This window comes from Gymnoscopelus braueri, assembly GCF_963280865.1.
Source record: "Gymnoscopelus braueri genome assembly, chromosome: 4".
Lineage (NCBI taxonomy): Eukaryota > Metazoa > Chordata > Actinopteri > Myctophiformes > Myctophidae > Gymnoscopelus > Gymnoscopelus braueri.
Window position 1 is genome coordinate 19,193,258 of NC_137605.1, and position 15,530 is coordinate 19,208,787.

At 42.9% G+C, this 15,530-nt stretch overlaps 1 protein-coding gene across 1 annotated transcript in view; it reads right to left on the bottom strand.

The window, feature by feature from the left end:
- Positions 1-15,530, bottom strand: part of lpcat3 (lysophosphatidylcholine acyltransferase 3) — a 30,065-nt gene that overhangs the window by 13,303 nt on the left and 1,232 nt on the right. Inside the window, exons 2-9 of the mRNA XM_080427663.1 lie at positions 14,816-14,923; positions 9,170-9,276; positions 8,197-8,290; positions 7,396-7,433; positions 4,729-4,907; positions 3,964-4,072; positions 3,664-3,750; positions 347-513 (exon numbers count right to left, since the gene is read on the bottom strand). Coding sequence (XP_080283789.1) covers positions 347-513; positions 3,664-3,750; positions 3,964-4,072; positions 4,729-4,907; positions 7,396-7,433; positions 8,197-8,290; positions 9,170-9,276; positions 14,816-14,923 — 889 coding nt within the window. The remainder of the gene's footprint in view (positions 1-346; positions 514-3,663; positions 3,751-3,963; positions 4,073-4,728; positions 4,908-7,395; positions 7,434-8,196; positions 8,291-9,169; positions 9,277-14,815; positions 14,924-15,530) is intronic.

Consider the following 15,530-nt stretch of genomic DNA (forward strand, 5'->3'; position numbering starts at 1 on the left):
AGGAGGCACGGTTATTCATTAATCAGGAGGCGTTACCTACTATACACAATAAATGACATCTCATTACCCTGTGTTTAACAGTTACCAACCAAGTAGATCATTACATTTTACAGCGCTGTAAAATAACCTGAGATACAGACAGAAAGACAGGTGAGTTGAGGTAAGACACTCAAAAGAAATGGTTGAGGTGAGACCCAGAGACAGGAGGTTGAGGTGAGACGGAACGAAACAGTGAGCGAGAGATACAGTTCAGAATAGAGAGACCACTGAGGTGAAACACTGAGAGGAAGAGACCCTTCAGGGAGAGACGCCGAGACAGACCAACAAGTTGATATGAGACACTGACCTGGCCGCCCAGGCGTTGGTGTTGATATTGAACGAGGAGATCGTTCCCGTGAAAAGAGGCGTGGTCTCAAACAGCCACATCTTCATGTTGGCACAGGCATCCCACTTGTGTTGTCCATCCTGTGCTATTCCATTATAGCCGAGGCCAGCGAGTACACACACACCCTCCTGAAACATGCAGACAGCACAGTCGAGTCAAACTGGATGTGCACAGCAGCTGGCATGCACAGGGAGAGGCAATGTGGTTTGGAACAAAATATATGAGAAAAACATTTGATACTGACCATGGAGTGGGTCAGGGGTGAAGGTGGAGTTGTAATATACTGTAGACACTATAAAGGTTAGAATAAAGGCTAGGATACCGAACCGATATAGGATAGCCCCATGCACCTCCTAAGGCTAGGATACTAAACCGATATAGAATAGCCCCATGCACCTACTAATGCTAATAATAACTCTTAACATTTATTTGACTTGTCGACATTTCAGCTATGACGTGTATGTAGCCTTCACCTAGCTACATTAACTGGGTGTGTGGGGTGTCAAATGGATAGGCCAAATATTTATGCTGCCAACAAGAATGCAAGTTTTTTTTATAACTCACTTTGGAGTTTGGACAGTTTGCTATGCCTAACCTTGTTATGATTTTCTGAGAAGAGTGAATGAGAGACAATGGCATGATCCTTTAAATGTTAGACAGCCATGTTATTCTGGACGCAGAGATACTAACCAATAACCATTAAGTCACACCGTTAGTCTCCAGAACCAGATAAACTGCACATATAGCTTTTTCACCAAGGTGTGCCATAGAAAATCTACCAGAAGGAATGTATGGAAAGGTATGCAAAGCCTGATGTGGTGATTCACCAAACAAGTCTAATGGGTGCACAATGAGTGTGGTATGCAAAGCAGACCTATACTATGTTTTAAAAAGGCAAATTAGCTGCTAGACTGTTTCTTATCTGAGGGCGACGGTGTCCACTTTCAGGCTTGTGAACAGACCCATTTGGGTTTGTTTCAATAGCCTACAACAGTTTCTCTCAACTAGTGGATTGTATCTTCAGTCTAAGCTGTGTAAAGAGTGCCTTACGCAGAGCAAAGAAGTAGTCCGAATAAATGTATACTAATTCTGTGCGGCGATCTATGTGCACAACACTCGGGAGTTGCCTGGAATTATGCAACCACAGCTTAGAAGGATCATTGCTTGGTATCCACAAAGGTGTCAGAGGCAAACAAGCCCTTCAATAGAGCAACACTGTATTGATTGTATGCGTTATTAGGTCCTGAGTTTATGTTCAATGCAAATGTTGTAATGTGTCAAGACAGTGTGACAACAGTGGAGAACCAGTGACAGAGGTTAGAGTGAACTTGAGACAGCTGAATTCATCTGGGAGAAAGAGATGGGGTCTTCCCAAGCATCAACTACCTCAGTTGAAATTCTCTTGAATAAAAAGGTAACTTCAGTATCAACTGCTCCACTGCAGCTACTCAATGATCAACAGTAGACTGTTGTACTGGGCAGCCCCTAGCTGTGTGAAGACTGTGGTTGTACTGTGTGCAGCCCCTAGCTGTGTTTACAGTGTGGCAATCCCTAGCCATGTTTGTAGACTCTGGTTGTACTGGGGAGCCTCTAACTATGCATGTAGACTGTGTTTGACTGCCATAATTATTATGTTGACATTATTTTTGTTATTTTCTTCATTTATCATGCTCATTGATATTTTTATTTTGATATTTTCTTCATTTATCATGCTCATTGATATTTTTCTTTTATTATGGGAAGAGTATTTGTTTTCCGGAAGTGCATTCAGTCGAATTAGGCCGGAATTCTCTGTATGGCGTAGTGCGGGGGAAACATGTTACACTTACGTATGTTGACGGACAGCGTTTGTGTGTGACAGCGTGATGCTGACAAAGCTTGTTTGTTTGATTGTTTTAAATGCCATTATTTAAAGGAGTAGTTCACCCCCAAAAAAAACATATTTTCTATCAATTACACACCCATTTTTTGGGGCTTTGAGTCTCCTACTGGAGAAACCACCGGTCATCAAATTATTGGCTTAGGAATACAAAAAAAGAAATAAATAAATCTCCATGAATTCAATGCTTCATGGAGTGTGTAAATTATGAAAATAAGTAATGTTTTGGGTGAACTATTCCTATCCCATTAATATGTTATGCTTTCTTTATACATTTTGATTGATCAATTAATTTTGTTTGTGCGTCGCTGTTTCGTAGGGCTTCCTTTGGACTCATTCCATTTGTTTGTGTAATATGCAGCCAGTGAGGTAAATTCATTTGAAGTGTATTTTATTTAGATTATGTTTATGTGTTATATATGTTTGTTATTTTTATTCTGAACGTTTGTTATTTATGTTTCACTTTCATACAGTTTGATGTTGGCTTATCATGCCTGAAAGAGAGATGAATAAAGCCACCAGAAAGCAACAACTATCTGACTCGTTTTTAATGAAGGGAGTGATAATGTGGTTGTACTGGGCAGAGCCTAGTTGTGTGTGTACTGTGTAGTAGACCGAGGTTGTACTGGGCAGCACCTAGTTGTGTGCGCAGACTGTGGTTGTACTAGGAGCGCCTAGCTGTGTGTGTAGACTGTGTCTGTATTAGGCAGCTCCTAGCTGTGCGTGTATACTGTGGTTGTGCTGGGAAGCCCCTAGTGTAAAGAACTGAATGGTCTAGTTTGGGGGCATTAACTTTAATGTTTATCGGCAGCACAATTGATGGGTCCGGAAGTTGGCACACAGCAGCGGAATCATTGGAGTTATTGGATTAAAAAGGTGGGCCTGATGAAAAGGGACAACCCACCACAATAAAACTGTCTTTTATTGAGTTTTCTGTGCACCTTATGCAGTCTACGTAGCTCCCCAAACAAAGGGAAAGAGGGAATTCATATTTGTTGGCTGAATAGATATGGCTTCCAGTTAGTCAAAGTTGCTCAATGTCAGTGGAATATTGCACACACACACACACACACACACACACACACACACACACACACACACACACACACACACACACACACACACACACACACACACACACACACACACACACACACACACACACACACACACACACACACACACACACACACACACACACACACACACACACACACACACACACACACACACACACACACACACACACACCTGGATTGGGTAGTTATCAGCCTAGTGCACCAGTTTAGCGCCCTTAAACTAGAGCAGGGTGTTGCTGTGAGACAGCATTCAAAGTATGAAGAGTCAACTTTCCCTGGATAATAATGACAATAAAGACTAAAGTGAAGAAACAACTTACCGCTATAACCCAACAGCTGACATATTTGTAGAGCATAACTTTAGCCCAGACCAGCATGAAAACACAGCGATACCAGAAAGGTTGGGCCTGTATGAAAAGATACAGGTACTTGGCATTAGAAACAAAATACAGTATAGCCATTGAAAACCACAGTGATGTTAGTGCACGTGATCATAGTGTACAGGGTTAGCCACTGTATCATCCAGCCTGCATTTCTTCAGTGTTGTGGAGTACAAAGGGGGACATTTTAGCACAAAACGATGTGTGAATTAAAAAGTGGACTTGTACAACAGTTCTTACCTCATACTCATCTGTTAAGAAATAGGTGTCTTCGAAGTGAGGGCTGAATATTGCATATATAACCAGACAGACGAGACCCAGGGAGAAGCGTTTCATGGCAGGTAGAACACTGGGAAAGAGGAAAGGTGACAAGAGAAAAGAGAGGTTAACGCATTAAGACCTGAGGCCGATTCTACAAATGTTAATGATGGACAGACAGGGCTCGTCTCTGCAGCAGTGATCTGTGGTCCAGTGCTCCGTTCTGCTTGCCTGTCCATCCCTCTACAGATCTCCCTTCCTTTTTCTTTCTTTCCATCCAGCCGTCCGCTACCTACCTCTCTATCCCTTCTTTCCTCCTCCATCTCTTCATCCTTGCCCCAAGTGGGGCTTGGCTGACAGCATGGCATGCGAGTGCGGCGAGTCTGAGCAGACTGCCGAGCATATAATTACCACCTGCCCCCTATACAGGCCATGTTCAGAACCCGGCCTCTTCGACGTAGGACCAGACCACGGGGGCATAGCTACACGACACCGAGCTGGCCACCTGATGATACACGAAAGAAAGAGATGCCTCCCTTTTGTCGAGGGATCCATCCTAAAACCCCTCCGCCAGCTCTCTGTACCTCCCCTCCAATCTTCCACCCACACTTCGATTCCTGGATCATAAATGAATCTATCATTCTATCCCTGTACTCTCTTCAAATCTATTGAAATGGGGGTCCGCTGCAAAATACATATTAATTTGAGGGTCCTTGACATGAAAATGTTTGAGAACCACTTCTTTACCTGTTGGGAGGCTGTCCAGGGGAGTCGGTGAGCTCCCCGGCCACCAGCCTCTGGTAGCTGCGAAACGTGAACTGGGGCCCTACTAGGAAGCCTCCATAGAAGTAGGAGAAGCCATACATCTCCAGCAGGGAGGGGACGGACTGCAGTGCCCCTTTCTGCTGCTCTGCATTCAGCTCCTCCTGGAGGGGGGAGGTCAGAAAGAGGAAAGGTCAAAGGTGGATTCACTGGCCAAGTTTTGCTCTGCATTGATCTCATATTAACTATTATGAAAGAGTGGGCTACTGAACAACGCCCCAGGAAGCAGTTAGGGGTTCGGTGTCTTGCTCAAGGACACTTGAGCAGGGGATCAAACCAGGAACATTCCAATGTCCAAGGGGCCAAGAGAACAAAACCTTTAATCCCTTTCCGTGCATCATATTTCAATTTTGGGTAGTTCAAAACTGAAAAACAGCAATTTGACATGCGATCTATGATCGGATGTCAAATTGCTGAGATCTCCGTCTCTCTTCCTCTGTTCTCACACTGTTTTGTACTCTTGGCCCCTTGAAATTGGAATATTCCTGGTTTGAATGTTCCTGGTTTGTTCTCCGTCACAGAGAACAGGAGCCAAGGCAGAGAGGGATGAAAAACATAGGGACAAGAGTGAACAAACGAAGACGATAGGCAAGGCAAAGTGATGAGCACTGTAATGAGCGTATCCGGTTAAAAAGTATCACTGCGAGTCGACCATAATCTGCACTGACCACTAACTCCATCTGACCACAAACTAGCACCTACCAGCCCATTTAACTGTGGGCTGTAGAGAGACTGCCCTGACATTTAGCTAAAATACCTGGTAGTCTGTTCCTAATGAAAAGATCAAACAAAGAGGCCACACAGAGAAGAACATTTACCTTTGCACTGAGAATTTCCCTCATGAACTTACATGATTGTGAACATTGTCTAAGACAAGTGACATTAGTGGCGGCAACAGTTGACTGGGAAGAGAGGCTAGGTCTAGGAAGCAGAATGTTGCCGGTTCCCGCCCTGGCCGTACACTATGTGGCCCTGAGCAAGGCACCTAGGCCCTAACTGCTCCCTGACACTAACCCTGCAGCGCCCATTGCTCCTAAATAGCTAGGATGGTTTACATGCAGAGCACTGATTTCATGTAGGTGCAGTTATATGTGACAAATGGGGACCATATTATTCATTATTGTTATATCATAACAATAATAAACATATCATTATTACACTAGTGGTCCTGACTCCTGACCTAACAAGATACTATCATAGAAATTCTGGAGTAATACCAACACCATAATCAGACGATAGGCTATAGATAATGTTACCTATTAGTGCCCTGGCAAATAAATGTATATTTTGTAATGAAACAGATTTAAGGAATAGCTTTTATCATAACATTCTTCACATGTCCAACAATACGGAAATGGGTATTTGGAACAGATTGACATTAGCAACGCTATTTATGTTAATGGATATATTTATATATGATTATCGGCCAGACGGCCACTGCTATCTGTGAATTAATTCTTATCGGCAGATGCGCCAATTATGGTCATCAATGTGTGAAATGTGAAAATCCATCAATCCCAATCTTCAACATACCGTGCAACACTAGTCCTAACTATTGAGTGCATATGAAGCTGATATCTAGTGACTGACGCCTGTTCTAGGCTTGCACTTGTTGTAAATCACTCTGGATCAACAGCATGAGCATACATTTCTAAAATGTTAACATTAGAAGATGGTGTTTTTCTACAATAGTGAAGGGAAGATAAAAAATGCAAGGTAAAGGCAAAGTAAATCAATGAACTGGGGTGGCTTTGAGCTATTAAAGAACAAAAGGTAAGTGAAGCATATGGAGAAGTAATGTACTTAAGTGGCATTGAGCAAGTGTCTCTGCTATAAGCCAGTGTATTTTGTAACCTAGATAAATGACGGTGAGATAAGCACAATAAAGACAGAGCAACCTAGTAATGTACTAATGGTTACAGCAGACTTGAGATGGGCTGCTAGCACCACAGCTTAAGCACGGAGAGTGCTCAGATGAGAAGGAGTAAAACTACAAAGCAGAACAATAAGTTAAAGTGACTCCAATCTGCCCAGAGATAGTGTAGTGAATAACGCCCCTGTCTCCACAACCATACATACCCCCACTGGCCTTGAATCAAATCTTCTCTCCTGTATCTCCCTTATGCCGTCTCCCTTTCGGCTTTTCTACAAATCTGCCTCAATAAATAAAAACTGGAAGACGGCCTACTAAACAAAACAAAACAAGAATTATATTAAAATTGATTTAGCCAAAAGCTGGCAAAGGAGGCTGGAAATAGAAACCTGTGATAATAACAGAAAACCAGGCACAACATTAACACCTAGCATAGCCACATAACCGACTTATATCCTGTTCTGCAGACTTAGCCTTCCTATCAAAAACGCAATCTCTCTCTCTTCCCCATGAGGAGGACAGAATGAAAGAGTAAGTTACAGACTGTCATATACACACATTCAGCATAACACAGGAGAGATCATTCAAAGACAGTTAGGGCTGCACATTATTGACAAAAAAACTTTTGCAAATATTTGTGCGTCCCTTCAAGGCAGACAGTAACATCAGCTGAGAGCAAATACAATCACAACGGAAAGAGAGAGATCAAATCAACTCACTGGTTCCCTTCCGCCGTCATAGTAATCAAATGCCAAACCTGCAATTAGAAAATGCAATGAGCATCAGCGTCTATGTTATGGTAACTAGGATGGCCATGATCAGCAGAATAAACAACAATTCATATGGCATGCCAGAGGAACTTTCTGTGTTGCTTAGTAATACTGTAGGTTACTTGCTCACCAAGGTCTAGACCAGCATTTCTCAACAAGTGGGCCACAAGGTTTTCTGACAGTGAAATACGGTCATGGAGGAAAATTGTGCTATATATTGACTCCTGATTTCAGGTCAAGGTCACAGTTAAATTTAGGTCTCAGTGCTAAACCAGTTGTCAACCGCTGATCTAGTGGGAGATCTACAGCAGTGGTTACTAAACCTTTTAGCTCGAGACCCAAAAGAGAAATGTTATGTCTCCCCGCAACCCAAAGTAGTGAAAATAGCACATCTACAAGCTCACAATGTGTCGCAATGCAACGCGTTGTGAGATTGAGCTTTTTTTCATTTTAAAAATCATTTGAAATAATTTTTGAAATTTGGAAATAATTTGTTTTAATTTTTAAATAAAGATATTTACTCGTGACCCATAAAAATGGGTCCCGAACCACAGTGATGTAGTGGGAGATGTACAGTATGACGGCATCAATCAATAATGTGGCACCAGCTAAGGCCTATATGGCCGCTCTACAGATCAAAAGTCTGAAAAGCAACATTATTGATCACAGATAAGGTTCATGCTAGGATGGAGAGTAAAAACATGGAGATAAGGAGGGGTGTGTGTCTCAAGGAGATAAGACCAAACATACCAACAAGCTTGAGTGTTAGGACACAATGGGGCATGGTCCATTTGATATCATACTCCTCCGTCGCTGTGAAGTAATAGCCTGCCAGCAGGTATACCTATGGCAAGATACAGGAAAACACAAAGCTCAATTACAATTACATACATAATTTACTAGCGTTCAGCCATATTTCAATGATTAAACATAAACACACATGCATACATAAAATCCAAGCATATTTAAACCCAGTAGAGTATCATCAACCACATTTAACCCAGAAGTGAATCAAGCATATTTAACCCAGATTAGACCAAAAGGTAATGGCGATAACAATGAGATCTGTGATTAAAAAAACCCTCTTAGTGTTGTTGATAAACAAACCTACTACCATCAATGCATTCCACAGGGTTTGAGCAGACACAAGAGTGACTGATTCATTCATTGATTTTATTTAAAATACAACACACAGATGGGCAATAAAGTTAAATGACTTATTTCATTGCAGTCCTGTTAGGGCAGGGCATGCATTAGGGTTCTATGCCAAGTCAGATTACCACTTAACGTAGCCCTATATCCTTCGTTCGAGAAAATACCCAAGCTGCAATCTCACAAAGCATCCCATTGCAACGCGTTGTGAGCTTGTAGATCTATAATAGCCTATAATATGTCCAAAATAGGGACGCCAGGGTTGAAAGTGGTTAAGCGTCAACAATGTAGGCCCGAGGTTCTAGTGCTCCTTGATATGAGGACAATTACAAAAAAAAAGCCCCAGGACACAAGATACGGAAGCAGGCATCAAAAAACATAAGCTGCACGTGGTGCACAATCTGGCAGGCAGCGCCTGAACCACTGCAGTGAAAGAGTGCGAGGGTGGACAGAGGGGGAGGAAGAGCCATAAAGTGAACCTGCATCACCACCAAGCACAAGGAGACAAGGAGCAAAAAGGGGTGGGGGGGGGGGGGCAAGGGATGGTAGAGAACAAGGAGAGAGCGCTCACCATTTGAAAGATGAAACTGCTCAGGATGGCTGTTATCGTCCTTCCCATGAGCCTCAGCATCAGGAACTGGACTAAGATACATACTGCAGAATGATAGAGCTGAACGCCTGAGAGAGACACACAGAATGAAAGAAAGAAAAGGAAGTAGGAGAAAGATACTAGTGAGACGGGGGATGGGGAGGTTGGTAAATGCACTGAAGTGTGACCTGTAAAGATTGGACATGACAATTGCATTTTCCCACCTTCATTCTAAATTGGCACACATAGCGAGAGAGACAGGAGGAAGGAGGAGAGAGGCAAAGAGAACATACAACGTACATCCTATATGAAATGAGCATTCAAGAATGATTTGGGGAGATGCATGACTCTAACAAAGAGAAAGATAAAAGCAACAGACCTGCTGTAAAGTCCAAGTGCAGCCACAACAGAAAGAAACAAGTGATCAATTATTAGCAGTCCTTTTAGGTAGAATTTTGATGTCATGATACGACTGGATTTTTTAATTTATTTTTGCCTAAAAAAGGTATTGATACAGAGATCTAATTATATATTAGAGTATATACTACAGAACTTGTTTTGGTTCAGAGAAATGCTAATGATGAGAACAACAGTAGAATTGAAGATATAGTATTAACCACACAAGCCGTATTCTGAGCATGTCATTATAGGCGAACATTGCGATGCATCGTGAGCTTGTAGATCGGCTATTCTACGGCTGCTCACTGCCAATCCTAGTCGCTTGGGGAGCAATTAGGGGTTGAGAGTCTTGCTCAGGGACACTGACCACTCAGCTATGGCCGCCCCAAGTATATAGTTAGTTGACCGGGGGTCCCCCATTTCCCCCTTTGTGTGGAAAATAGACAATCTGCTATTCTCAACGAATGTTCACCTATTTGAACCACAATGTTCACCTCATATGACATGGCCAGAATATTAAGGATGCTAGGTTTCAAGTCGTTACGGGCTTAACTTATAATAAATTGTAAGTGTAGCCCTCCATCGGTCAAACCTGTTCTACCGTTTCAGCCGTTTATTCATTTGCATATGAAATATTCACTAGCTTTCACCAGAACAATCACTTATCAACAGGTCATTACTCAGCCACATAGACCGGAGAATGACAGACCTATCGGGTGGTAGACCTACACAGCCCCAAGCTATCAGTTTCCATCCACACACCCACAAAGTCCTCTTCACATTTCTATGCAGTATTGCCCTTGGATTGGTTTTCCAAGCAGGAACACACATAATACATGGAAATGAAGCTGCTTGAGGCAGTTGTAACCCATTTTGTTGCCACAAGGGATACATCTGGGCTTTGGAATAGAATGACAGACACTTGAATGTCTGCACTCTAACGATCTTGACGTCCGTCCCCAGAAATGAATGCAGAGCCAAAAGCTAGACTATGGAGTGAGTAGAATAAGTCACTGGTAAGCTATGTACCAGTGGTTCTCAGCCTTTTCTGGATCAGGGCCCACCAGAAAATCGTGAAATTGTTCACGGCCTACCCAGCTGACCACTTAACACTGCTGCCGTCTAAAGTGGTCAGATGGGTGGGCTGTGTGCATTTTCAGAGCATGCTTATTTTAATGATAAATCAATTGATTATGTTCCTGCTTGGATCAAGGGCATTAATTACATTATTTTTTTATTATCATACATTTTTTATGTTATATTATCATTGAAATCGCAGTCTTTGGCAATGATTTGGGGGTTATTTGGCGCTTGCAGTATCCTCACGGCCTCACCAGCCCACAGGTTGATAATCACTGGTTGGCTAGACTGTGGTAATGCTTCACTTCACTGACCTTACTAAAATAATAATAATACTGTAAGCACCAAAAATGATGTGTAGCCTGTGAGCTAGACTCGACAGGCTCACATGCATGTGGGAGATGTACTGTATGTGACGTGTCAAAGCAGCAGATCAATTGGCGGTCTGCTTGAGCTCACATGATTCATTGCACTTCCTCCTGTTGTTTAGTGTTGCCAGACATGCCACTGATGTTGTACGTGCTTTGTTTGCCCCCAGCACCACCACCAGTAGGGCTCTGCTTTCCCTAAGGGTTCCGTTTCCCCTGGGGGGTTTATTATAGATGTATATTGCCCTGCTCTTAAATGGTTGTCTGCTAATGTGCTGAGCAGGGAGTAATGTATAGCAGAGAGCCTGAACGCCAAGATCAAATATAATATTCACACTTGCATTTACCGGTACATTTTATAAATAAAATGTTCTCATGCTATTATTGGTCTCAAACTATTTGTGAGTTATCGGACTGAAATAACATCGTGTTCGTACTTGATGAACGCTACATTTCCATGCCAACTACATTCCATTAACCACGCGAGTTCGATTAATCCCCCCCATCTCTAAAAGTAATACAGTTTTGGGAAGTGGTTAGCAGTTAGCACTGGGTAACTGTATTGTGCAAGTACATGTTTATGCAATACCAAATAATTCATTTTACTCCAATCTTTTACAGACGTCCCCGCACGGTGAGTTTCCATGCCAACCACACCAAAGTGATTTAGCCCAAATGAAATGGAAAGCTGTTCTTACGTTACTGTGTCTGTAATCTCTCAAGAACAGATTCTGCACTGCGTGAGAATCTGTCGTGAAGGCTCGTCGTAACATGTACACACTGGGCTACAAGTGGGCGTGCCTTCAGATCAGGAAGCAGGCCGCGCTTTACCCAATCAAATGTAGTGGGCGGGATTCACATGTCCGTCGATCTTTCCCCCTCGAAACAAACCGAAACTAATTTAACAATAGCGTCCGCGGAGCAGACAAAACCACGGAAATATATTCACATTTTAACTTACTCTTTCATCATAGAAACAAGTGGGCTTATAACCAAAACGATCCATGTTCTCTGGGAGAAGTGGTGTTAGTGTTCCGTGTAGAAATATTGTTAGTGGGAATGAAAACATAGTCGCACCAACCGGAAGTGACGCGCTGAAGGCGCATCACAAACACCGGTTTCCCTGTGCTCTGGTGTTACGTTATCGTCCCCCCAGAGCCAACAGACATAGAACAAACAGCAGAGGGCGCTGTTTTTCATTTTCAGTTGGCGATGGGTTCCCAGATTGCTGTGTCTGTGAGTAGTTTTAGTAAAAATTGTCTCCTTAGTAAAATATCAGAGAATGCTTATGCAGTCTCTGATATTTAGTCTTTGTAACGTGTAACCTGTGGAATATGTGTTGATTCTACAATGTGAGCCATTAGTAGATTACATTATACACCTGCCTGCCTCCAGCCAAGTCTACCACAATGTGACTTCATTGCCTGTTAGATCGGTTATTTTCGGTAAGACACTTGGTGTAGAGGGAAAAAGCAGGGGACCAGGTATAGACCCCTGGGGGACCACTGTCAACAAAGTAAAGGCCTACAGGTTTATCCTGGTTAATCCTCTCTAGCTCCACTAGTTTCAACGTTTTTTCTTTTGGTTTCCTGCTAATCGATGTTCTCCTATTTCAGACTCACTGCACACAGCTTGCTGCCATAGAACATAGCAGTTCAACATGGAAATTAGCACACTTAAGTTACCACACCTACAATTCTCTTTCCTATCATAATTTATTACGCTCTTCACCAATGCAGAAAAGTGTAACGTATAAAAAAAAAGCAAAAAACATCACCACATATTCTACCCCATCAATCCAAATGTAATTATCCATTTGGATTATAGAAGCTGTTCCTTATTCCCCTCATACAATAACTTTGATAAATGACGATTAGTCATGCAGCTCTTGAATTGATGTGCTCAACAGTAGGAGCAAGACACCTCATGTTGAATTGTGTAGCTGTATGCTTTTATTGTCTCCGCCAGGCCGAAAGGCATGGCGAGAGAGTATGTTTTACCCCCTGTCCGTCCGTCCGTCCGTGTGTCCGTCCGTCCGTCCGTCTGCGATCAACACGGATCTGTCTGATTTTCCATATTCCATCCTGATTGGCTAAGGTTGGCTTCCAAAGTTTGCAGGATTGGTCCATTTTGAACTAAATGCCTCAAATCATGAACGCAGCTTGCGATTTCCGTGAAATTTCACACGCACATTCCCACTAGGCCGAGGAATAAATGCCACTTGAAAATGTTCAAATCAGCCTCATGGTGGCGCTATAAAAGGCCAAATTGCGTTTTTAACTGTAACTGCACCGATCTGCGTGAAACTTTGCACGCATACTCCCTAGAGGCCAAGGAAAAACATATGCCCTGCATTTTTCACATTAGCCTTTTATAGCGCCACCAGGAGGCCGACTTATGTAAAATACATATTTTGCGATTAAGCCTTCAGATTTTATCCAAATGTCACGCAAATCGGTACACATGATCTCTATAGTCATGTGATCAAGATGGATCTGTTTGGTTTTTCATATTCCATCCTGATTGGCTAACATTGACATCTAAAGTTTGCAGGAGTGGCCCGTTTTGAACAAAATGCTGCAAATCATGAACGCAGCGTCCGATTGCGGTGGAACTTTGCACGTACATTCGCACTACGTTGAAGAACAAACGCCACCCTTTTAACATTGCCCTATTATAGCGCCACCAGGAGGCCGATTTTTCTTTTTTATATTACTCCTACAAATGTTGTCCAAACATCATGCAAATCAGTACACATTATCTCTTTAGGCACAAGTGATCAAGATGGTTCCATACGATTTTTTATATTCCATCCTGACTGGCAAATTCTGAACATTGCTGGCCCACAATAACCTACCTGACCTGGCGGAGACCTGTGCTCCGAGGAGCACTTTTTCTAGTTCTCTATGATGTTTACATTAATAATGGCAAACCTATGCTTGGCTCCAACTCCAACGATCAGAACAGCCAAGCTACAAAATGGAGTGACCTATGGAAACCTTATATAACCCTATAAGGGGCGGCCATAGCTGAGTGGTTAGTGAGCCCGCCTAGGGAGCCAGAGGCCCTGGTTGCCCCAGGTACGATTCCAGGCCACGCCAGCATATGTGTCGATGAAATTAAATTTGTCCCTGAGCAAGACTCTTAACCCCTAATTGCTCACAGGCCCTCATTGGAAACAAGCCCGCAAGGACTTTCATGAACGTCCTGTTAAAAGGAATTATCCTTATCCTATATACACATGTACTTCATTGACCAGTCCCCAAGGGCTCTATTCTACAGTAGGTGGCAGGTGCACTAATTTCTCTCTATGCCAAATCTCTTCGCCGAAAATAGCCAATCTACAAGCTCAGTTGCTTGTAGATTGGCTATTTTCGCCAAATGTTTGCCCCAGAATAGGGACGCTAGAGTTCAAGTGGTAGACTGAACATTTACCAAGATACAGACTCTGATGCAACTGTTAGGCCCACCTAAGACACCTCAAGAAGACTCAACGATGAGTTCTGGTCTTTCCCAGAACCAACCCCTTCTACTCTCCTCCTCTCAATAAACTATCCTCATTAACAATACTGTACGTCCATGCTAGCATGACATCATTCACTTTGGTACCCAGCTGTGTGCACTGGTCCCTAACATCTGATCTCATCACCTGATTGTCAATCTTAACCATAGACTTATAAGAAGAGAACAACTTTGTAGCAAAGCAATAGCCCGACACCATTTTTGTCCATTCACTCTTTACAGCACAGAAACCCACTCGCACCCCGCTCTGCAATCTCACCGAAGTTGAACGCTGCAAGGGCCAGTCCAAAGAGGGCGTGGAACAAGTGGATGACTTTGGCTGGCTGGTGAAAGAAGAACCGCCGGTATACCAGGGCACATGGGTAACCTGCAGGAGAGAGAGCAATGGAGAACAAGAGGGGGACAGAAAGACCAATACATACAGTCAGACAGACATATGGGCATATGAGGACAAAGGCAGACTCAAACAGAAAGAATCAGTTGTTGGAGAGGGGGGAGAGAGAGAGACAAGAGCCAGACACAAGCAGACAGAGAGAAAAAAATGTTATCTAAGCTCTGAGCACCAGCATTAAGCTATGAGTGACTTGTTCTTGTCACCTCCTGGTGTGACCAACATTGACCTTGTGGTCTAACCACTCCAAGTTCCCCTGATAAAACCGTCACACTTATCAGAATGCGACAGTCACAACTTAAACCTGCTGTGTGTACAGCATGTTAGGTACAGTATATGTGTGTTACTGACAAGAACAGGCTTTGGTATTATTAGGCGGAAACTCTTACATGATGTGACTACACTGCAGTCGTGCAGTTTGACCTGTAGACTAGAGCTGTGTGCATACAGCGCACATTACTGTTAACACACTAAAGATTTAGGTAGTACTGCACAGTGCACAGACATGCTGACATGGGTAGGGAAATATGCAACCAAAACCCCCATATGTGGTTTCAATATAGGGATAGAATAGCGCCCTTCA